The sequence below is a fragment of the Leguminivora glycinivorella genome, chromosome Z (assembly GCF_023078275.1).
Source record: "Leguminivora glycinivorella isolate SPB_JAAS2020 chromosome Z, LegGlyc_1.1, whole genome shotgun sequence".
In the NCBI taxonomy this organism is placed as follows: Eukaryota; Metazoa; Arthropoda; class Insecta; order Lepidoptera; family Tortricidae; genus Leguminivora; species Leguminivora glycinivorella.
In genome coordinates, this window is record NC_062998.1 from 47863295 (window position 1) to 47887568 (window position 24274).

General features: G+C 40.2%; 1 protein-coding gene across 2 annotated transcripts; it reads right to left on the reverse strand.

Moving 5' to 3' along the window:
• Positions 1-421: 421 nt before the first annotated feature.
• Positions 422-23586, reverse strand: LOC125241163 (nuclear pore complex protein Nup153). Of its 2 annotated transcripts, XM_048149509.1 has the most exons (8): positions 23237-23586; positions 20329-20538; positions 9067-9409; positions 7906-8262; positions 6826-6991; positions 6357-6625; positions 3808-6179; positions 422-3640 (listed from the first exon to the last, which is right to left on the reverse strand). In XM_048149509.1, exons 1-8 carry the CDS (start codon positions 23300-23302, stop codon positions 3494-3496), a joined length of 3930 nt encoding a protein of 1309 aa, XP_048005466.1. In that variant the 5' UTR covers positions 23303-23586; the 3' UTR covers positions 422-3493. The 2 variants fall into 2 exon arrangements, with proteins under 2 accessions (XP_048005466.1, XP_048005464.1); XM_048149507.1 differs by having other exon boundaries at positions 3808-6625.
• Between the last annotated feature and the right edge of the window lie 688 nt (positions 23587-24274).

A 24274-nucleotide genomic window follows, 5' to 3' on the forward strand; every position in this document is an offset into this window, starting at 1 on the left:
CCTATCTAGCACGACCACACCCCATGTCAAAACTCTGAAACCATGAGGGTATTTTTTTTTAAAAGGTAAGTACAAAAAAGTACATTTTTTTTCGTGAATTTGTACTGCAACAGAAATTTAAAATCTCATTAAATATAGTGTGGTCGTGCCAGGGAGTACCTACCTAGCACGACCACGGGCCCTATGTCGAAACTCCAAAATCATAAGGGTACATTTTTTTTAAACGTCAGTACAAAAAAGTACATTTTTTTTCGTGAATTTGTACCGCATCAGAATTAATAAAATCATCCGTGGTCGTGCTGTATAGTATCACACTTAAAATCACTACCGGGAATCCATCTTTGCTGTCATGGATGTGGCCAACTCAGGAAATATTATTATTTTTCAATACTTTTTCATTTTTTTTTCTTGGTGCCAAATTTTTCCCTGACCTCCAAATCATTTCCCTGACTTTCCCTGACTTTCCATGACCACTATGAGCTTTCCTGACTTTTCCCTGACTTTCCCTGACTTTCCAGAAAGTGGACACCCTGGTTTTATAATAAATTCTAAATACCTGTCAAAAAAATTTGGCAACATGCCTATTCTAATGTTCTTCGAACTGGCAACTTCAGTTGATTCGTCTTCTGTCGCTTTTTGTAGATGTTTCTACTAGGAAGAATCACTTTTAAAAGTGGCACTGGCAATATCCTACATCTAAATTTCAGTCATTGACGTAAAACAATAAATTAACGCATTTAATAAAAAATACTTAATCACTAGAATCGTACAATAAGCTTCATAACCGCTTGGCGTCAATGAAGTTGGGCTAACATGCATACCTCACATCACAACCGAAGACGAATCGTTTGAAGATGACGCAGCCTTAAATAAAACTGATCACATATAGAAATATGATAACTAGCGGAATTCCGTTGTAAGTTTCTAGAAAAATATTCCTTTCTTATTTCGCTACACAAGTATAGGTCAATTAGACAATGAATTACCTACTTTTGTTCTATAAAAACTAAACACTATGGACGAGTAAAAAAAATTGCACTGGACAACGTAGTTACCGTTCATAAAATTTACAAAGGCTAGTGGTTAGTTTGATATCCTTATTTTATAACTAAGTTATATCGCGGAACGCGGAAGTCAGTCCACAAAAAACAACAGGACTACGCAAAACAAATAATCAGATTACTCACTCTAGTGAATAAAACAGGTCAGCTAATGAAAAGTTATGTTGACGCCTTGTCAGTGTTTAGGATAAACCTAGGTCAAGAAACTTCTATCAGGCGACAACAATGTGGCGTTAGTTTTACTGAGCATTCTCCATAAACCGACAACTATTGCCTATTTTACGTGAAAGTATGCGGAGTTTTAGATTAGTATACATTAGTATGTCTACCAGATAAGTGCAAGTGCTTGTTTCTACACACCTATGTCCAATTTTGCAAAGGAGTTAAGGGTTTGGTGATTCGATTACCTACACTTAATTTTGATGCTTAAATTCGTTCATTATAAAAATTTGCGAGTCAACCTCGGTGGTTGGTGACAGCCAAAGTAATTTAATAATATGTATATTAAGACATTTATTGACATAGAAATTTAGGATACCTTCGATCTTAGGCTGTCGTCGACTATTCGATAAATATACAATGCTTCTTTAGCAGGATTCCCAACCTGCGAGGTGGGTTGCGCCCGAAAACAGATATAGTGGATTTATGTTAATTTCATTGTTAAAAACGATTTGTCTTCTTACTACCATGTACTTCGAGAGGCTCTAATTTTTTTAGGGTTTTTGTAATAGATAAGTAATAAGTTTATCAAATCAGTTAAGGCTCATGTCTTTTAAAAAAGAATATTGGCCATAATTTATCCTGTTATTTTAACAATAAAATTAAGGGATATACATAGAAGTATTGCTGCTACCAGGCAAGGCTCGACGTAAAAGATTGGGAGACCCTGTTCTATAGCCCTGACAACGCTGCTAAAGACGCCATTTTGAATACAGATGCGAGGCAAGATGGCCGCACTAAATACAATATCGGTTGATACGTCAACCACGTACTGGCAGCTATTTATTACAATATATTTTCTATGTGCAAACTATGTCTCACCGTATCGACAGTATGTAATCGAAGCGGCTTAAACCTTATACAACCGGTTGTACTAGAAGGCATTGCAATTTACATATTCCCTATATTTGATTTTTTTTAATTCATACTTTTTGATACAAAACTTGCTTTTACATACCGAAGCTACACGTTTGATCGTATTCTAGTTTCAATAAAAATCCAGTATTTTGAAATTACAATTAGTACTCAACTCAAATCATCCACACAAGCATAAAGTTTGTCAAATCTATCTATCCCGTTATTATTTTATTTATTCAGTAAAGAAATTTATTGAGGAACATTTAACATTACTATGGCACCTAATCATATAAGGACCTCTGGCGGCTTAGCACAACGCGAGTCCATTCATCAAACGTCACTTCAAGTATGGACTAGCGGGCTAGATCGCAAGTTGTGCTAGACCGCCTGACGTTTTTTCTTCGCGAACACTTATCAAACTGTACAATGATAGATTGAGTAATATTAAACCAGGCCTTTAAAATCTTTAGACATGACAAACTTCACACATCGCAAGTAATCGCATAAGCATTCTGTTACAGTAATACACGTATCACATGACATGTACACGTCAATTAATAAACAAGTTTACACGTCCGGCGAAAACATTTCAGTAAAAAAACAATATAATTATTGAACAAAGTAGCTAAAGCAAACGAAGATCAATAGCATATCTAAAACAATACGGGCAAACCGCTCAAAAGCTCGAAACCAACATCGTCTTTTGTGCAGTTTTGTTACTAAAGAAAACAATCGTCTAAATAAAATACCTAACATATAATTAAACTAAATATCGGCAAAGTGAATGACGTCAGTCGCCGGCTACTGGCTCATCCAGTTTGGTCAAATCGGGGACTGACATCAATGACATCATAATTCCGACAAGAAATATAGTACAAATCCGAACAGGAATAATTAATTTCAAAATGCAAAGTTATACAAAATATTATTACAATTTTGAAGTTAAATTTTTCCCATTTGGTTTAATTGTAATTTTAACAACGAAGCCGAGCAGTGCCGGCACCGGTCGTTAGAGTTGGTAAGAACTCGAGTATTTTGAGCCTTTGTTGAAATCGACACAATTTTAAGACACTTCAAAGACTCAAATATTTTTATTAGCGTGGGAGTAGAGTCATTTTTCAGTCTTTTTGAGTATGATTCAAAAGAATTCGAGTCCTAATAGTCTTGTTAATTATACAAGTTTAGAACAAAAAAACATAAAAAAGTCACATTGAATGTAAACCATAATTATAAGTAAGTTGAAGATATTCCGCCAAAATGTCAAGTTCACGACTTGTCCTAACTGAGTCGAGTGTGATGACTCGAGGTGTTGCCAAACACTACCGGTGAGTCGATCAGCCGGGGTCTTGCGGTGCTCATCGCTGCGAGCTGCGCCGCACGCCGCGACGCACGCGGCGCACGCCGGCGGGCGCGCTGCCCATGCTGAACTGCACCTGCGTCTGTCCGCCCGCGGCGCCGAAGTTGTACACGCCCGTCTGCGGCTGCTGGGCCTGCTGCTGCGGCTGCAAACGACATTAGAGTTAACCCCTCACCTACAGCCGTCCATGTCATACGGTATTGTAGTAAATATTGTAGTGTCGGATTCTAGAAAAACATCTTTATTTCTTTCTACAAAGTTAAAAATGTAATAAGGGACATATTAATGAAAAAATCTGAACAGGAACCGTACCTGTTGTCCAAACATGAAAGAGGAAGATTGTGGCGTGCCGAAGTTGAAGGAAGGCGCCGGGGCGGGCACCGACGGCGCCTCGAAGGTGGGTATGGAGGGGTTCGGTGTTCCGAACGTTGGCGTGGCGCCCACGTTCGGCCGCCCGAACATGCCGAGCGAGGGCGGCTGAGCGGGCTGCGACGGCGACCCGAACATCCCCGTCGAATTCTGGTTCGGCGTAGAGAATATGGACGGCTGGCTGTTCTGACTAGGCATTCCAAAGATATTAGGCGTAGACTGGACATTAGATCCAAAAGCGGGCGTCGCTGCGGTTTGAGACGCGCCGAAGGCTGGCGCCGCCGCCGGCTGAGCGGCCGCCCCGAACGCTGGCGGCGACGTTGCCAGGTTGCTTCCGAACGCCGGCGTCGATGTCTGCGTGTTGTTCGTGCCAAATGCCGGCGCTGGCGTCCCGCTGAACGGCGTCGACGATCCGAACGAAAAAGGTTTAGGCGCGCTATTCGTGGTCGCGTTCGCATTGAACGGATTCGCCGCGCTATTATTTGGCGGAGTCCACGAGTTTTCCTTCGGGATTGCCGACCCGAAAATGCTGGGGGCAGGCGCAGATAGCCCGTTTCCGGGCGACAAGCCCACTGCTAGAGGATTAACCGATAAACCGTTGCCCCCTAATGCATTGCTGGCCAAATTGTTAGTTGCCGAGAGCCCGTTGCCTCCGGCCAAAGGATTGGGCGCTAAAGGATTTTCCGTCGAAGAGCCTCCGAGTGAAAATTTGGTGCTGTCCTTCGCCGCAAAAGTTGGCGGTTTGAACACGTCAGATTTATTACTACTACCAAATGTGAAGTTAAAGCTAGGTTTCTCAGCCGATTGCGCTTGAGAGCTACCAAAGCTGAACATGGGCGCTGCGGCGGGCGCGGGCGCGGGCGCAGTCGCGGCTGTCGCGGCCGACGCGGCGACGGACGCCGCGGACGAGTCGCTCTTTGGGAACAAAGAGGTCGGGGCCGTCGTCGACGGTTCACTCTTTTGGAAAATTGTATTTAAAGATTTTTCGTCAGTCTTCTGGAACATAGATAAAGCGGAGGTGGCCGTGGCTGTGGTCGTTGGTGCGAAAGATATGGTGGTCGCGGGCGCGGAGGTAGCAGCGACGCCAAAGAGACCGGTCTTCTCGCCTAGTCTGGTCGTCGGAGCCGAAAAAGTCAGGATAGGAGCAGGCGTACTCGTGGTAGCCAAACTGAGTGATGCGCTCGGGGCGTCCTTCTTTACAGTAAACGCTGTACTGAGTAGCTGATTCGCCGTAGACTTGTCTGCCAATGGGGCAGCTCCAAACATCATAACGGGTGGCTTAGCTGGCTCATTTGCCTGTTTCGCTTCCTCGGGTTTATCATTAACGACAGGTTTCTGCGTTTCTTCAGGTTTATCTTTCTTTTCAGGTTCCTTAGAAGCTTCAGTCTGTTTATTGGAGAACCCGAACATAGGCGCGGGCGTGCTGGTTGGCGGTAATGAATTCTGTTTAGGAATGCCAAAGGTGAAGGTGGCTTTAGGAGTCTCGGCTGTCTTTTCCGCCTTTGGAGTGTCAGGCTGATCCTCGGATTTCTTGGCCGGAATACCAAAAGAGAACGTTGGTGGCGCTTTCGCTAGCACGTTATTATTGGTTTCTGATTCTTCTACTTTATCTGTTTCTACAGGTTTTTCCGAGATCTTAGCCAAGTTAGCTTCCTGAACTTTTGGATCAATGCCAAATTTGAAAGTAGTGTTTACGGTTCCGAAGTTGAATTGCTTCTTCTCCGGCTGCTTGGGAGCTCCGGCCCGCTCCGCCTCGCAGCAGACACATTTGGTTTTATCACTGTCGTTCCTAACCAAGCAGTGTTCACACTCCCACTTGTTGGCCTGCGATTTTAGCACAATCTTGAATGAATTGTCAGGTTTGCTTTCTGCACATTTTCTGCAAGTTCCGTCGCTATTTTTGGTAGAGAAACATTTGGAACACATGCCCCCGGATTTCTCCACAACGGGCACGGTTTGCGTGGCCTGTTTCTTGGGGTTGGCCGCGCCGCAGCAGGCGCACTTGGCGGAAGCGTCGTCGTTGCTGGCCCAGCAGTCCTTGCAGGACCACTTGGCGGCGGTGTCCGCCTTGAGAGGCTTGGCGATGTTGTTGACCTGGACTTTCGCACAGTTGACGCACTTGTCGGAGTCTGGTTGGCTGTTGGCGAGTTTGCAGAGGGAGCACTTGGCGGGCGCGGCGGGCGCGGCCGCGGCTTGGTGCTTGTGCCCGCAGCACACGCAGGCGGCCGCGTCCGATTTATTCTTCACCCAGCAGTCTGGGCAGTTCCAGTCGGCCGCCGCCTTCTCAGTTTTCTTTTCGCTCTCTTTTGGCGCACCTAAAATTATTGAAGGCTCAGAAGTCTTTTCGCTAACGAGAGGTTTGTCTATACTTCTTTCTGGGCTACCGAATGTGAATTTGGGAGGCGTTGAGGTCGGCTTGGGAGTTTCACTAGTTATTCTCACTGGATTAGCAAAATTGTAAATACTGTTGCTAGTAGTTGTTGCCGACTTACTTTTATCGGCAGCGGTGGTTTTAGGTGTGGACGTACTAATGGCGAATGGCGTCGTTAGAGTATGTTTACCTAACGAGCTCGGTTTAGAGGATACCGGGATGCTGAAATTTGGTAAATTGTTAGGATCAATTTGTAAAACTGCTTTTGGCAATTCCACGGGAGTGATAGTTTCGGTTTCTAAGGCGTTAGCTTCATTTCCATGAATCCTGGTCCGCTTCGTCTTCACTTTAGTAGTGAACTTACTGTTACCATCAACCTCTGACAGGTCTCTGTAAACAAATAAAGTAGTAAATACATATTCACAATAATTAATAAAAAAGAACAGTTTAGGTTAGGAAGGACATCTAAAAATAGGGAGATACAATATATGAGTATTGATATTGTTTACACTCGAATAAATCTGTGTAAGGATTATTAGTATAATAACACCACATAATATCAGATATGAGTTAAGTTTAACATTTGTTACCTAACGTTTTTGGAAGTACTCGGGTAGGGCAAGTAGTCTGGCGAAGAGCTACTGTGCGAGGCGACGAGCTGGCGCGCCGCGTTGGTGGAGTCGTTGAGGCGCGACCGCTGCTTCAGCCGCAGGATCGACGCTATGCTTGGCACGTGCAGCTCTTGCGTTTTGTAGGCTGCGAGATAACATTATCATCAATACTATTAAACTACTAATCGGCTGCAAAAATCAAACAGTAAACTATGAAACTTCCGATACAAAACTTAACGATCACAATAACAACCCGACGCTTTAACAATGACAGAAAGTTTGGTGCAACAGACCCTTAGCATCATAAAGTTAAGCTCTCAAAGTAGGTAATTGGTTTTGAACAATTCATAAAGTAATACTGACACTGTTTATCGATTTCTAAGTGCAGCGTTATAAGAGATATCGTCACTACTTTTAAAAAATCTCGTATCTCACGCTGTTCCTCAAAGTTAAAACGCAGTAAGTCTATATGCATTCCATACATACTTACTACAATTTTCTTTTCATTGACAGACGAAGATATAAGTTTTTTTAAAAGTAGTGACGATATATATTTTAAACTTATGCTACTGATTAATTGCTTTGGCATGTGGTGGTTGCGTGTTAGCGCGGCGCGAGTCAATAATAAATTGGTATTGATCACAGAGAATGAATAAGAAGCACAAGTGAAGAGCAGGCAAGAAAAAATATTTGCATTAAGAAATGGAACATTAAACTGTTACCGATTATTTTGATGTTTTAGTAGTATAAGTTCTCATGTGAATATGTTCTGTATTCTTATGAGAAATATATATCTTTAAACCTAACTATGTATTTTCTTAGAAACTATTAAAAACTTATAAAATAGTAATAAATGGCAATTCAAAAAAATATGTGATGACATTTAATAACGTAGCTTTTATTCCATTTCGACCATTATGTAGTACTGATATTTGAAGGTTTTTTTTTAGCTTACATACAGTCAGCAGCAGAAGTTACATACGTCACGCTATAGACAAAATAGATTTCTTTTGCTGAATAATACAAGCTTATAGTATCTCAATGATTTTTTAAACTTACAATTTGTTTTGTTGTACGGCGACAACAAACTAAGTGAGGAGCTTTCCGAGTGCCGCTTCAACACTTCTTGCCTCGTCGGCCTGGTGTAGTGCGGTATCCTCTTGGCGTCCATCAGAGGTGAGGAGTACGACTCTAGGAGCTCCAGGATCCGCCTCGCGGACGTACTCATGTTATTATCACTAGTGCTGGGCGCCTCTTTGACTGTGGTGTTCTGTCTCTGCGATATATTCGGCTGGTTGATGTAGGAGGACGCGGCGCCGCCGTACGTGGTCTTGCCGGCGTAGAATGGCGAGCCGAGGAGCGTGGGCTTGAAGGTCGGCTGCCGCGGGTCCCGGAGTGTGTTGCTGGATGTTTTCGCTGCAAACAGGACTTATTTTAGCGACATGTAGGAAAGACGCACCGATTTGACGTGAGTAAATAGCTGGATCCAAACAGAGCGAGGCGAGTCACAAGGCAACAGTGCTCGCGCTTTAAACGTACAATGGAGACGTGCCTCGGTCGAGGCAGGTTGCTCGGCCGAACAATACGCGCGCACCGCCTAAGCTGAGGCACGTTTACATAGCACATTTGTTGCGCTAGGGAATCGCCTCGCGACGTGCCTTGCTCTGTGTGGACCTGGCTAATGTAGTATTTAAAGTTAAAATATTAAAAATCTATTTTTAACCCGCGACGCAAAAACGACGGGGTGTTATAAGTTTGACGTGTCTGTCTGTCTGCTTGTTTGTCTGTCTGTCTGTCTGCCTGTTTGTCTGTCTGTCTGTGTGTGTCTGTCTATGGCATCGTAGCTCCCAAACGGATGAACCGATTTAGATTTCGTTTTTTTGTTTGAAAGCTGCGTTAGTCGGGAGTGTCCACTATGTCCTGGTTGGGGGTTTTTTCAAAATTTAATTTTGTGGTTTTTAACCCCTGACGCAAAAACGACGGAGTGTTATAAGTTTGACGTGTTTGTCTGTCTGTCTATCTGTCTGTTCGTCTGTCTGTCTGTGTGTGTGTCAGTCTGTGGCATCGTACCTCCCGAACGGATGAACCGATTTCGATTTTTTTTTTGTTTGAAAGCTGAGTTAGTTAACTACAGACATTAAGATGTAACATACAATGGGTCGAAGCAAATAAGAGCTTTGGATGAAATAGGAAATCGTATATCATTGCAACAGGTCTCACCGTAAGCCTTTTGAGTAGCGTCGCTCAACTCCTGCGTCTTATCCCTGAACAGGGATTTCCTCTTTCTGGAAGCACTGAGGCCTATAGAGGCCGCCGTCGTGTTCTGAGTGAAGGTGACCGTCGAGTCCTTGTCGGTCCGGTCCGTGGTCCGGTCTACCGTAGTCCGGTCTACTGTGGTCCGGTCTACCGTGGTCCGGTCTACCGTGGCAGTGGTGTCATCCATCCTGATGGGTGTCGACACGAAGTTGGTCTCCCGCCGGAAGGTTGTCCGGCCGGGCGGCGATTGAACTGTGTATTGGGTGGACGACTCTATTGTCTCAATGTTGTTTGTGACGCAACTCGCCTGGAACAGATAGTGAAATAGAATATCGATTTCATTGGGCATTGTTGACTGCATTGTGCTGCTTAACTTCAAAACTGGGTAAATCCATTCTGCTATAAGGTTGATTATCTTTCAGATCATATGCGGCGACCGGTCTGGCGTAGTTGGTAGTGATAGTGACCCTGCCTGCTAAGTCCCGGGTTCGAATCCCGGTAAGGGCATTTATTTGTGTGATGAACACAGATATTTGTTCCTGAGTCATGGATGTTTTCTATGTATATAAGTATGTATTTATCTATATAAGCATGTATATCGTCGCCTAGCACCCATAGTACAAGCTTTGCTTAGTTTGGGGCTAGGTTGATCTGTGTAAGATGTCCCCCAATATTTATTTACTTATTTATTTATATTATATTTTTTATATATTCAACCTTAAAGCAGAATGAATTTACCCAGGTTTGAAGTTAAGCGACTTATTTATTGACGCTATTTATATAACCCTATTTCTTGCAGCAGTGACTTTCTTGAAGCTTAAATTGTCTTAGTAGTTGACAACATTTCATATTTTTGAGTACTACTTTTTATTGTTTGGTTTGCAAGAACTCAATAATAAAATATACACGGATATTCCAGATACAAGTTGTAATAATTTCAAATGCGATTTATATTGCTTGTGAATTAAATTTATAAATGAAATGAAATGCACAACCATTTGCAATTATTTTCAAGTTTCACATTTTTAGAAAACATTGCGAGAATTAGAAAAATATTGTGCAATATTACACTACACCATCTAAACCTTCAATAAAATCAGAAACCGAAGAGAAGATGCAAGCTTACCTTGCTGTGCAAGAATACTGTCAAAAAGAGTTATATTCAAGATACACAATTAACTTCTAACAATCCCTTCAATCGTCATTTTATATTTGATAAGCTTACAATTTGATATAATAATTACAGCTACCAAGAACAACCCACTAACAAGAATTCTCAAAGGCGTCAGAGAAGCCCAAAAAACTCACTCAAGAATTAACAATAAAGGCGTTATGTACGCGTTGAACTTGGCAAAGAAGCCCCTAAAACACATTTAAAAATTCACCACTAAAGGCGTTATGAACACTTTATAAACTTAGCAACAAGAAGCCCAACAATATTACTTCGTGGATACCTTTATTACTATGTTCGCATTGTTTAGAGTAAACATCATCACAGATATTTTTACTATTATAGGACAATGTAGAAAAGGAGTGGAATGAGAATTTGTATGGGGGGGGTCATAATAATTCCCACAGAACCGAAGTTTGGTTTTTTTAGTTCTTTGTGTGTGTCTTTTTGACATACTAAAAATATAGTAAAATATATTTATGCAAAATGCGTTTTTTCGACCGCCAAAAGTTGTATGAAAAATTACTATGGAAAAAAAATCCTAAAATTTAAAAATCGTCTCTGGTATCAACTTATGGGGAATTAGGCGGCAAATTTTTTTATAGCGTTGATGTTTAGCAAAAATATAAATATTTTTCACTATTTTGGTAAAATAAAAAATGATAAAAATCATAAATTTGATGAAAGGAAGTAATTAAAACATAAATTTCAGCAATGTAATTTTTTTCATATGTCCCACACCATGGTAAATACGGGTACGATCCGCCTGGTGATTAACAGTTACGGTAGCCTATGACGCCTGCCAATCTAGAGCCTCCACATGCGCGTTGCTGGCCCTTTAGGGTACCTTTCCACTAGAGATGCGCAACGTGATAGTGTTTGATATCCACCAATCATGTTCACTGTTCACAAAGCGTAGCGCTAGTAGGAACGGGTTCGACTAAGCTGATTGTGGATATCAGAAGCATCCATAACACATCTCTGGTGGAAAGGCACCCTTAACAGTCCTCAGCTAGCTCGCAGGTTAACGCGCGTCCGCGGGAGAAAAATCCTCCTAAGCCTACATCGAAAACAGATGCCTTAATCTCGCTGTCCAAGGCTCTAAGTCACGCGGCCCCGGCAGCCCAAAGAAGCGCTAGCTGGTAGTCGTGGGAGCGGACATACAAGAGAACAATCTCACGTCTAAGTATGCTGAAGACCGGACAAAGTGGAGAAGACTGAGTAGGAAAGCGGACCCTGGCGCTAGGCCGGGAAAACGCTAGGTTGAAGAAGAAGAAGCCGCAGTGTGCGAACATATACGGGTCCAGGGTGTGTGGATGCGCAGATTTATGACTAGAAAAACCGGCCAAGTGCGAGTCGGACTCGCCCACCGAGGGTTCCGTACCTACAGAACTTTTACGTTACTCACATAATTCTAAAGACTGGGCTAGGCTAGAAGTATAGGTTCTCTAATGAGCATAATTGTGTTTAGCGCCACCTCTCGACGAATTCGCGAACTAATTAGCACAGCTTGCGTGAGGTCTTAAAATGTTAACCAAATTCAACATTTTTTATTTTATTTTAAAGTAGGTGTTTTATGTAAAATTTCGTAGCTATAAATTTTAACACCCTTATTCATAAACGTACACTAAAGTATCCAGCCGATAAAGTTCGTTTGTCCCTTTCTATCACACCAATACGTCGGAAAGGGACAAACGAAATTTATCGGCTTGATAACTTTTTTTTTTTCATTTATTTATTTCGGGACTTCTAATCTTCAGATTATGCCAGTCCCATCGTAACTTAAACTAAATACAGTCATCTACGGCCTTACAGTATACTGAATTAAATATTTATATATAAACAAATATATCTCCTTTGCCTCTTCTGAGATCGGTATAGCTAAGATACTTTGAAATGCGCCTATATCTAATTTATTTATATTTAGTGACACAATCAACTGTTGTCTGATATTTTCGTTCCGCACACATTCCGCTAATACATGCTGTACATCTTCTACAACATTGCAAGCTTCGCAGTTTGGGGATGGCACTTTCTTCATCATTTTTAGGAGGAATGTGTCCGGAACGAAGTCTTAAACCTATCTTAATTAATGTTCTACTTAACCTAGCATTTGTAAACCAAGGGATATGAGGTGGCTCACTTTGCATAGTCCTGTACCATACACCTTTTTCTTTGCTACGCTCGTCAAAATGTTCTTTCCATATTCCCCGTACTTTCTTATTATATTTATGTAAGATTTCTGAAAAGTCAGGAGTAATATAAATTTCTGCGCCAATATTGCAGGCATCCTTTGCTAAAGTGTCAACTTCCTCATTCCCTCTCAATCCAACATGTGCAGGGATCCATTGCAGTCTCAAAGACCTAATATCACTAGGAAATGAATATAATTTATTCAGCACGGAGTAAGCTATCGCTGTACCTCTGTTTCCAGAGATGCAGCGAGCTACATGCTGCAACTAGCTACTATCTGTAAAGATGAGATTTTTTTGCATTTTAACGTAACTGCATACGATATAGCCTCAGAGACTGCAAATAGCTCCGCCGACATAATGCATATTTCCGAAGTGATATTATAACAACTTTTCATCTTTCAACTTTTTCTTTTCGGAAACATCGAAACTCGCCATTTTTGATTGTTCCCCCGCTCCTCCATGCAAATTTTTCACTATAAGAACTATTGGTTCGCAAACAATAGACTATTGTTAGTTATTTAAAATAATAATAATTAAAATATATTCATAACTTCTCAAGCAATAGTGGTTTAAAGTTAACTCGAAAATCGAGCATTTTAGTAAACTTTCATAAAAATTCTTAGAGGAAGTGTAAGAAATATTATAGTATGCCATATATTCGTGAACTACTCAGTAAGCACTTTCATTCGATACCCCACACGGCATGGTTTGATGAAAATTTGTTTTTTCTTTGTATGCGATTTTTGATTGCCAGGGTGCGGGAAAGGGGACCACAAAACTGGTTGGCAACATGTGTTTATATGGTGTCCGGGATCTATAAAATATATATCTGAAGTCAGAATGAGGTGCGCTATTTTTGCAAACGAACATCCCCTTGGAGCCTGCTCTACTAATGATAATTTTTAATTTACCATGTTACTTCACGTACCCTACCCCTAAAAATGTCTATTGAGTTTCTGCCACAGACCACCATGCGGTTTCTGCATATTCTGCGCTGTGCATAGAATTTGCAGAGACATTGCAGAGAGCGCACGCGGACACCGGCGCGGCGCCAGTGGACGCGTCTGTGTGCGTGAGCTAGGTATGCATACAACTACAACTGCTGTAGGCACCGCCCCCCTCAGTAGATCGATGCGATAACATCGATTTAAACTTCCCTAGCCTCGTGGCGCCCACCATACAAAATTTTTGCTAAGGAATTTTGATTCTTATTGTACTTGAGATTGAATTCAATTTCAGTTATTCGAAAAATTTTAGAAACAAAAGAAATTATATTTTATTTGCTTACATGAGAGTTAAAATTCCATTGAAACCATTATGTACTTTAGAAAGTACATTCGGCGCCACGAGGCTAGATACACTGTCACCTACAAATTCGACACTCAAAAGTGTCCGATCGCTTAGTTGCAAATGTGTGCGTCTAGTTGACAAACGAAAACTTCGCAATGTAGTAAAAACTACTTTCATTTTTTTACAAAAACAACGTTATTTCTTAGTAATTAAAGTTCAATTTCAAATGCAAGCAATTGGCGGTTATGACATTAATAAATGTGATCATCGCGCAAGCCATAAAATTTTATTACCGCAGGTGGCAGTAGGCCTAGCACATGATGGCCGCGGGAGTATGTCGCCGCGAGATAGATGCCACGTCTTCTTCTAACTGTATTAATGACATAAGGACGGGTAGTCTATCTCGCGGCGACATACTCCCGCGGCCATCATGTGCTAGGCCTACAGGTGTGCATATTTTTAAACAAATCTACGTCTTATTGCAACCAACATAAGTTTAATTCAGTTCGCGCTGCTGCGCGGTAGTTTATTAGATCGATGCGATAATCCATCGATAATCAGATAATCACCTAAAAACGCGACAAACGCCGTCCACTGCCGCGATCTAGATAATGAATTTATGACACTGAATTGTGCAAACTATACATAAACCGTGGACGTGGCCTTGAGCGTTCGGATGAATCGGATGGTGTCCTGCCGCAATCTGAGGCGCTGAATGTTTTAAGACTGTGCACACTTACGCCGTGTCTTGCGTGGGCGACGGTCGCGCGACCGTCGCCGTCACGTCTCATCGCATCGTCTACTTCCATATCGATAAGGTTTGATTTCTTATGCGTCGCATCGCCGTCGCGCGACCGTCGCCCACGCAAGCCATCGGCTTATCAGTCGCGGTCGTCAGCCGCGTCCGTCAGACGCGTCCCATAATTTGTTTCAAGCTTTATACACAAGTTTTCCTTTCAATAGCAATAGCTAACGTAACGCTTGGCTTGAGTAATAAAAACTGTATAGTTAAATTAATGAAATATGTATAAGTAGGATATTGAAATCTTCTTTCTTCGTTGAGCCATCACAGCTAACTTTAACTTACAAACGGTCTTAAGCACCTGCACTTCTGAAGGCGCTTAAGTCATTTTTGCTAATAAAAAAAACCACAACGTTCTATGAACATTGGTCAAGTGCGAGTCGGTTTTCGACTTTTCCATACAAAGAACTCATGAGCGCCTGAACGACTATGATGGCAAAGTTAACGTTTCGCACTTTCAAGACTTTACGTATATATCTCGGAAACGATAAGAGATAGAGCAAAATGGACTTCAGATTTGGGCTTTCGGTGGCACAAATTCTATGTTTTCGTCAACAGACACCTTTTTTTGGACCGATTTGAATAAAATTTTGCTCAGTCACTTTATAAACGGTCTTAAGCGCCTCCTTTTTAGTAGGAACTTAAGTCATTTTGTACAAATGAAAAAAAATTTGAACAAGTTCTAAAAAGAAAAAGACAGAAATGAATTTTTTTTATACCTGTCCAACGCGCTTACACAATTTTAAGACGTTTAGTACCTACTTGCAGCGGCAGTGAGTGAAATTCGTAATCTGAGTTTTTTTCTCTTAAGTCCGACTTACGCTTGACTGTAGATTTCTAATAGGTTTTCCTGTAATCTACAGGGAGAGGGCTATCTCGTGTATTTTTTTGAAAATTTTACGCTAAGTAGTTTCGGAGATAAGGGGGGGGGAATGGTCATTTTTTGCTTATTTTCTTAAATTACTTCTAAATTACCAAAACAAAAAATATAAAAAAATATATTTCAGATGCTGATAAAATGCTCTTTCATTTGATATGTAACACAATATAGTTTTAATAACTTTGATTTTTAATTTTCAATTTTACCCCCCAAAAGTGACCCCTGTGATTAAATTTCATTTAATTAAATTACATGTCCGTCTTTGGGCCACAGGTTTACATATGTGTGCCAAATTTCAAGTAAATCGGTCCAGTAGTTTCGGAGAAATCGGCTGTGACAGAGGGACAGACAGACACGCGAGTGATCCTATAAGGGTTCCGTTTTTCCTCTTTGAGGTACGGAACCCTAAAAACCGATGATTATTAGGTTTTGGTTTTCTATCGTGTTCGATATAATGCTTTATCGACAGTTTTTTTATGGGATGCGACAATTTATATACTTATATTGAACCCCACCAAAATACAAGTTCATGGTAAATACGGTTACCCAATAGGAGGATTTTTCTCCCGCGGACGCGCGTTATCCTGCGAGCTAGCTGAGGACTGTTAAGGGTGCCTTTCCACCAGAGATGTGTTATGGATGCTTCTGATATCCACAATCAGCTTAGTCGAACCCGTTCCTACTAGCGCTACGCTTTGTGAACAGTGAACATGATTGGTGGATATCAAACACTATCACGTTGCGCATCTCTAGTGGAAAGGTACCCTAAAGGGCCAGCAACGCGCATGTGGAGGCTCTAGATTGGCAGGCGTCATAGGCTACCGTAACTGTTAATCACCAGGCGGATCGTACCCGTATTTACCACATATGGTGTGGGACATATGAAAAAAATTACATTGCTGAAATTTATGTTTTAATTACTTCCTTTCATCAAATTTATGATTTTTATCATTTTTTATTTTACCAAAATAGTGAAAAATATTTATATTTTTGCTAAACATCAACGCTATAAAAAAATTTGCCGCCTAATTCCCCATAAGTTGATACCAGAGACGATTTTTAAATTTTAGGATTTTTTTTTCCATAGTAATTTTTCATACAACTTTTGGCGGTCGAAAAAACGCATTTTGCATAAATATATTTTACTATATTTTTAGTATGTCAAAAAGACACACACAAAGAACTAAAAAAACCAAACTCCGGTTCTGTGGGAATTATTATGACCCCCAAGGCTATATCTCCTCTACTAATGGTATGCTCCTCTGAAATAAAATCCCAGATCTTTTACTTACGGTCGGGGCAAATCTGGACTGGGGGCAAATGTAGCTGGTCCATTTTTCCATGTTTTACAATGTTTGCATTATTAAATAGAGTGTCCACCGGTTATATCATAGTGTAATAATGGAAAAAGTAGATCAGTTACAAATTTTACAATAGATCAGTTAAATGGCGTTAATGTTTTTACTGTTAGTTATTAGTTAGCTAACTATAAATCTGGTGGTGGCAGAATAACAGCGTCCGTCGCTGGCAGTCCTTGTGGCCGCTGCGCCTCGAGGCCCTCTGGTACAGACATTAGCTGAGCCACTTACCGACTTACCTTTTCAATTAGTTTGTAAGCATGCCTGTGTACTTTTATAATTTACATGTGTTCAAACTTTTGAATAAACGTCTTTATTATTATTATTTGTTTCTCCGTTTTCAAAACTATCGGGTCTTTCGAGCCCGGTCATTTATAAGGCGTGCGTGGGGATATATTGGGTTGGTAAGAAAGTAATGAGCGATCGATTGAATTCCACATAAAATTTTTGAGAGAGTTCTAGAATCTTCTATGGTCGAAAGTATATAAAGGGCGAGTCGCACAGTTTCTCGTCAGTCATTCACTAGCTGTCGCCGAGCTAATATAAGGAAGAAAATGGACGAATTAAAAGTGCATGTAAGGCATTGCTTACTATATGAATTTCAGTCTCGCCATTCAGCCGCCGAAGCAGTGCGTAATATATGTCAGCGTGTTGCTCCTGAAGTTGTGTCTGAGGCCACGGCGAAACGATGGTTCCAGCGGTTTCGTAGTGGCGACTTTTCATTATCAGATCAACCTAAGTCTGGTCGACCGGTGAAGATTGATGTAGCCAAATTAAAAACCTTAATTGAAGGAGATCCGAGGCTAACGAGTCGTACTCTTGCTACCGAGTTAGGCTGCTCTCATGTCACCATAGAAACACATTTACACGAGTTGGGAAAAAACTACAAATACAGTGTTTGGATACCGCACGAACTTGATAGAGATCAACTAAACCGCCGTGCCGATATCTGCATACAACTTCTGTCTTTTCACCGCACATTCAACTGGTTGGACCATCTTATCACTGGAGATGAAAAATGGGTCTTATATATAAATCACACACGCAAACGTCAGTGGCTAGCTCCAAACGAAAAAGGAATAGAGGCACCAAAAACAGAGCCTTACCCGAAAAAAGTTATGCTGTCCGTTTGGTGGGATATTCATGGTATTATTCACTGGGAACTCCTACCAAGTGGAATGACTGTTACCGCATCAGTATACTGTAATCAGCTTGAAAATTTAAACCAAAAAATCTGTCCGAATCGTCCACAGCATGCTAAAGTTTTTTTCTTACACGACAATGATCGCCCACACGTTGCAAAAGTGACTCGGCTAAAGCTATTGGAGCTAGGTTGGAAAGTGATACCTCATCCACCGTGCTCTCCAGACTTGGCACCTACGGATTACGCATTGTTCAGATCGCTAAGCAATGACTTGAATGAAAAAAAGTTCGATGATCAAGCCTATCTATGACAGTACATAGCTGAGTTTTTTGAATCTAAACCTAAGAACTTCTTCGCCGATGCTATTCATTCTTTACCAGAACGATGGAGACAAGTAGTAGATAACGAAGGCCGTTATATATTTGATAAATGATTAAAATAATAAATTAAATAAAAATTACAATATTGGTTATGATTCGCTCATTACTTTCTTACCAACCCAATAGATGCAACACATAGAGGCCGTTTGGTGATATTTGATGTCATGTAGAACGCCTGCTGGAAACCATTCACAGGAACATGAATAGATACCCGTGAATAGGTTTCAACAGGCATTGGAAACTATTGTAAATAATATGGATAGAATACTGATTACTGGTCTATGGTTTAAGTTTGGGTGGAAAAATACTGGGCTATTGCAAAGAAATCGGACACCTGCCATAACATTGTTGGCACAAGTTATCGAGGCAGGTGGTGACTCGCCACTCGGTAGATGGGCACCTGATTCAGTCAAACTGTGTTCGAATGTATGGGGAAAAAAAAATCCAGCTAAAATTTAATGTAGTATGGTACCTTAGGGTAAGGTGCTTTTCGCACACTAGCGTAGCGTCCCCTACCGTCCCCCTGGCGCAACACCCCCTTTTAGCACGAAATAGGTCCCGGATTACGGTTTTTCTTCATTTTAGTATTAGAGTTAGGAAAAAAAAGTCTATGAAAGAATTAATTGTTATTAAATTTTAAACAAAAAAGGTTGCATTTTTTTGTAGCACTTACCATATTTGTGAATTAGCTTGTTGAAGTTCGTTATAACTCGTACTTAATGAAATAGTAGTATGTTAAGTAGTGGTTCTACAGAAAGATTTTTTTTTCTTTTTTGATTTAGTCTTTCTGTAGAATAATAAAGCTTAAATAAATAAATAAATAAAGTAGTGGTTTAATTTCTGAATTTTGTCAAAGTTTATCAAGCTACTAGCTTTTGCCCTTCTGGAGTACCTTTTAATCAAGTTTCAAGCCTGTAGCTTGAAATAAAACTTATTCCCCATAAAAACTTCAGCTAGCCTCAATTGAACTCTCTTAAAAAAATTTTTTTTTTTTTAATTGAACTCTCTTAAAGGATATAAATCCAAAAACGCTGTAATTAGTTTCTTTCCATTTTAATATTACCTTTATAGTCTTTATATACGAAGTTTCAAGCCCATTTCACCCCCTTAGAGGATGAATTATGAAAAATCCTTCCTTAGCGGGTTTGTAGACCTTATAAGTAACCCATGTGCCAAATTTGGATTCTCTAGCACCAGCGGTTTGGGCTGTGCCTTGATTTAAGTCAGTCAGTCACTCAGGACTTTGCTGTTTATATATATATATATATAGAAGATAAAATAAAAATAGTGCATGATATCAAAAAATATTATATGACCTTTTCTTATTGGTAATTTTATAAATTTTATGAACATTATTTCTTTCATTGACAACTTTCTTCTAAAATGTATACTTTCCCCAAAAATTAAAAAAAAAAAAAAAACTAAATTTTGGGACATATTTTAGGGTAAAAGGGGGGGGGGTTGCGTCAGGTGGGGGGGAGGGGATGCTGGTGTGCGCAAAGCACCTTACCCTAAGGTATCAAACGGCATTTCTTTTTATTTGGATTTAATTTTTTTTTTCAAAAAACACAGTTGGACGGAATCAACCTGATTCGCCATCGTAGAGACGGCCAAGCGCAACACCGGCGTGAGTGGCTCAGGGGTGTCGAGAGGTGGTGCTGCGCTTTCTCCGAAGTTACTCGCGGCGTTATGTCCTTTAACACTTCCACCCCTGCTGGACGGCCAATGAAGGCAAGCCAGAGCTGAGAGTCCTGCGGGTCCCCTTGAGGGTTCCACGCCAGAGGCGGAGACCCTGACCGACTCGGGAACACTCGGGTCCGTGGGGTCGTCACTCCCCAACGGCTCGCCACAATCTGCCCTACGGGCTTATTATTATTATAAATGCCCCCCAGTCAAGATTTGTCCCACTGTACCTTACAAGTAAATTTATTTCTGCTTATATTGATTTAATTTATTTCTGCTTCTTACCGAGTTTACTAGAAAAATAGGGTAGATAAGTAACTCACGTCAGCACTCTCGAATGAGCGTTCTTCTCGCCGCATCCTCTTGTTCGGTGGCTGCACGGGGCTCTCCGTGCCCTCGTCCTCCGTCGACGAGTCCGTCGCGTCCGCACCGCCTGCCGAACCGTTGGCGCTCGAGCGAGGGCTGCTGAACCATTTTGTTATAGTCGCTGGCAGCAAACCCGATACCCGTGACGTCACATTCTTTACGAACGACTGCAAAGATATACCAAGTGTTAGTGTTTGAAATTTAAGGACTTGGGAAGAAATCACAGACTTATGTTACATACTAAGCCTTGCACAGGTCTATTCAATGAGTTGGAATGAGATTGTACTCTGTCAATATTTTCTTAGACAGTCGGCGCCAACTCTTGTGTATAAGTACAATATAGTACAAAGATAAATATTTAGTTACAAATGTGTCCTAGAATCAAGATTTTCTTTAGATAGACGGATTCATTTATAATGTGTTTGATGAATAATGTTGCTAGTATTGCTAGGCCTTAGGGATCCATGATTGTGTCACTTACCTTCAAACTTGGGTAAATCCATTCTGTTCTGCTCTATGATTGATTATCTTTCAGATCATAATATATTTTCTATATAATCTTGAAGCAGAATGGATTCACCCAAGTTTGAAGTTAAGCTACAACAATTGTACTCCTTATTTCAAAACATTTTAAGACCTCTCTAACACCATATTTGCAAGAATTGAATGATTCACGTTTCATGAAAACAAATTATGTTTAATGTTGTTATGTATGGACAATGAGGATTTGAAGCACATTCGCATGGCAATAGCTTTGATATATTAAAACATGGTACAAGTAAAATTCTTATTAGTTGAAAATGTGCAGTCAGCAGCAGAACTTGCAAAGACCAGAACAAAAAATATTCTAACACCAGAACACAAAATGAAATATGTGAGTGTGCACGGGAAAACATCCCACTTTGTTGATTCCTATGAAGTTGCTTTGTCAGTTTATTCATATAGATATACAAACAAATCTCGCTTTTATGGTAACCGACTAAGTGGGACGTTTTACTAAACACACTAACATATAACTGAATATGTTAGCTAAAATTACTTGTGCTGATTACTGCAAATATGTATGTAGTTTTTAATATGTTATTACATATTTAATTGCTGAAACAACTATTCAATTGGTAACACATGGCTGACATGGCCAGTTGAATCCTATAGACTTTCAGATGTTGTAATTTATAAGGATTGCTCCTTACAATGCAGCAAGCATACATGAATACTATTTCTGCCTTTATCCATATGGTCAACTAACGGTGCTCTTACACGGGCCACACAATTCGAAGCAATTTACATACCATTGCCGCATTTGCTCCATAGTTAGTTGGTATGTATTGAACAAACACAGCAATGGTATGTAGATTGCACTGCCCATGTAACAGCACCGTAATAAGTATTGGTTTATTTAAGATCTTAAGGCAGTTACTAAGGAGATGTTATAGCTTTGCCCTTTTTTTAAACTTAGGCACCTAATATGTGTGTGTGTTTAGTAAAATGACCCACTTTGTCGGTTACCATTAAGGCGAGATTTACTTGTATCTTTATATGAATAAACTGACAAAACGGCTTATAGCAATTGACAAAGTGGGACGTTATCCCGTGCACACTCACATATATCAAATCATAAATATCTCGATGAGATGTCCTCTACTTCATTTTGATTCATTTCAAAGTTGGGCATAACTGGAAAAGTTAAGATGCAAGCAAAGGACTCGTGCAAAATCATCTTTTGCCTACCTTTTCCTCTCTGGATATTAATATTAAAGTTAATTTGGGTAAGTGTGCCATACAGGTAAGTGGTTGCCATAAGGGGCCTTTTTACTCATTGTCACGGGTGTAATTGCGAGTTCATGTTTTTGCTACTTGCTACTCACAATTAGTGGTAAACAATTGAGACAGGCAATAATATTTAACAACCCCCTCAAGAATCTCTATATATTAAAAAAGCTGGCAGACAAGCCTCGACTCTTGGATACATTAAAAGCCTAGTAGTCAAGGCATGTTACACAATTTAATAAGTTTTCAAACCACTGGTGTTTATTTCAAAGAATCTTATTATATCTCATAATTTAAAGAGCTTATTGGGAAGGTGAATTAAATAAGCCCACTTAAGTTTATAATAGCATTGCACATACACACACACCACTTTATTCATGAAAAGACAATTTTGGTAACTCACATCAATATTAGTGGATATGAAATATTTACATCTTTTCCTCAAACCATGGCAAGATTAATAGAGAATTATTAGGCACTAAAGCTAAGTATAACCAAAACAAAATATGTTTACTGATGACTCAAACAACCAACCTTAAATGGTAAGAGATGTTGTCATGTGGATAAGATGTTTAATGCCTAGCAGATGTCAACTAGATCAGTCTGCACTACTTAGGCCTACATAAATAATATTCTAGGTATTTTTACAGTAAGTAATTTATTAATTCATACTTTTAAGTTTTTGTAAGCTTGAATCAACCTGTAGGAGAAACATGTAAAATGATTGTAATTTTTCTGTAGGTCTATCCCAAAAGCAGTCAGTACAAACCTGATCCATACTGCATTTATGGCACAAAACACCCTCTTCACAAAATTATAGCCTTATAGAGCATAGCAAGACCATCGGAGCATGGACTTTAGCAAGACCAGAATGTCGCACTCACAAAAACTTGAAAATCAACCACTTTTTAGCCTCAAAAAACTCGTAACATATTTTATAGTAATTTATCGAACCACCAACAAATTGTGATCAATCGCTATGCAAAGCGTCACTTTTAAGATATAAATACACATCTACGCGTGAGGCCGCGATCGGTAAGAACAAATTTTAACGACTATGTCGCGAGAGCGGGAATCGGTAAGGTGACAACTTACATTGTTAGATTCTCCAGATGATGTTCGGGACCGCTTCCCCTTGTTCTTCGAGAAGACGCTACTCATTGTGAATAAAATTTATGACACTTGCTTATAGCTTGCAAAAAACTACTAAATGTGAAATTTTTGGGCAAATAAATTCACAACTAGCAAAAACGTGACAAACATGGCGTCTCAAGAACGTGTCAGAATGGAGCTTGGAGGGGTCTTCACAAACATAATATAACAAATAAACTATCACTGATTTAACATTAGTCGCTCTCCTCTGTCGGATCTTCAAAAAAACTATTAAAGTAAAACCATGTATTATATCAACTTGATAAAAATTTTAAATGAATAAAAACGGCGAGTTTTCACACTACAATATTCATTTTTTTTTTTATTTGCGTTATCACTGTTGCCAGCTATTTCACGCTTTTGTTGGTAATACCAGGGGGAAAAATACGATAATTTGTTAAAGCCCATTCAGACTGAAAAAAATATTAGCGAATATGAAATTGCTTACAAACTGAAATTGAAGCAATTCTACTTAAATAATTATATATGGTGAGTGACGCTGAAACGCATTATTTTAGAGGGTGCGCCTTTTCGAAGCGACTTTTTTGTCGCGACCATGGGCTAATTATAAGAACGCAATTAAATTCAGTTCAAGAGCAGAGTTTATTCCAAAGAGTAGTATAGTGGTCTTGATCATGATCACAATTTATAGTATTTAGAGATGGCCGCACCGGACCGCGACCTTCGTATGGTAGCGTCTTCGGTTTTGAAATTTGAAAGTGCACAGACTGAAAACGTCTCTTTGAAAATGTTGATACGGTGTACAATTTCAAATAAAAAGTTGTATTGCTGTTGCTCTCGTGTACGATTAACATCGCGTCGAGGAGATTGCTCCTGCTCGCTTGCTCTTATGTCCCACATAACATAACATATTCCGTTCATTATAGATTGTACTTATAGAAACATTTAGACCAAGGGCATATGTGTAATGTGACGTCATTATTGCACCATTGTTCCACGATGACGACGACAATGTGACTG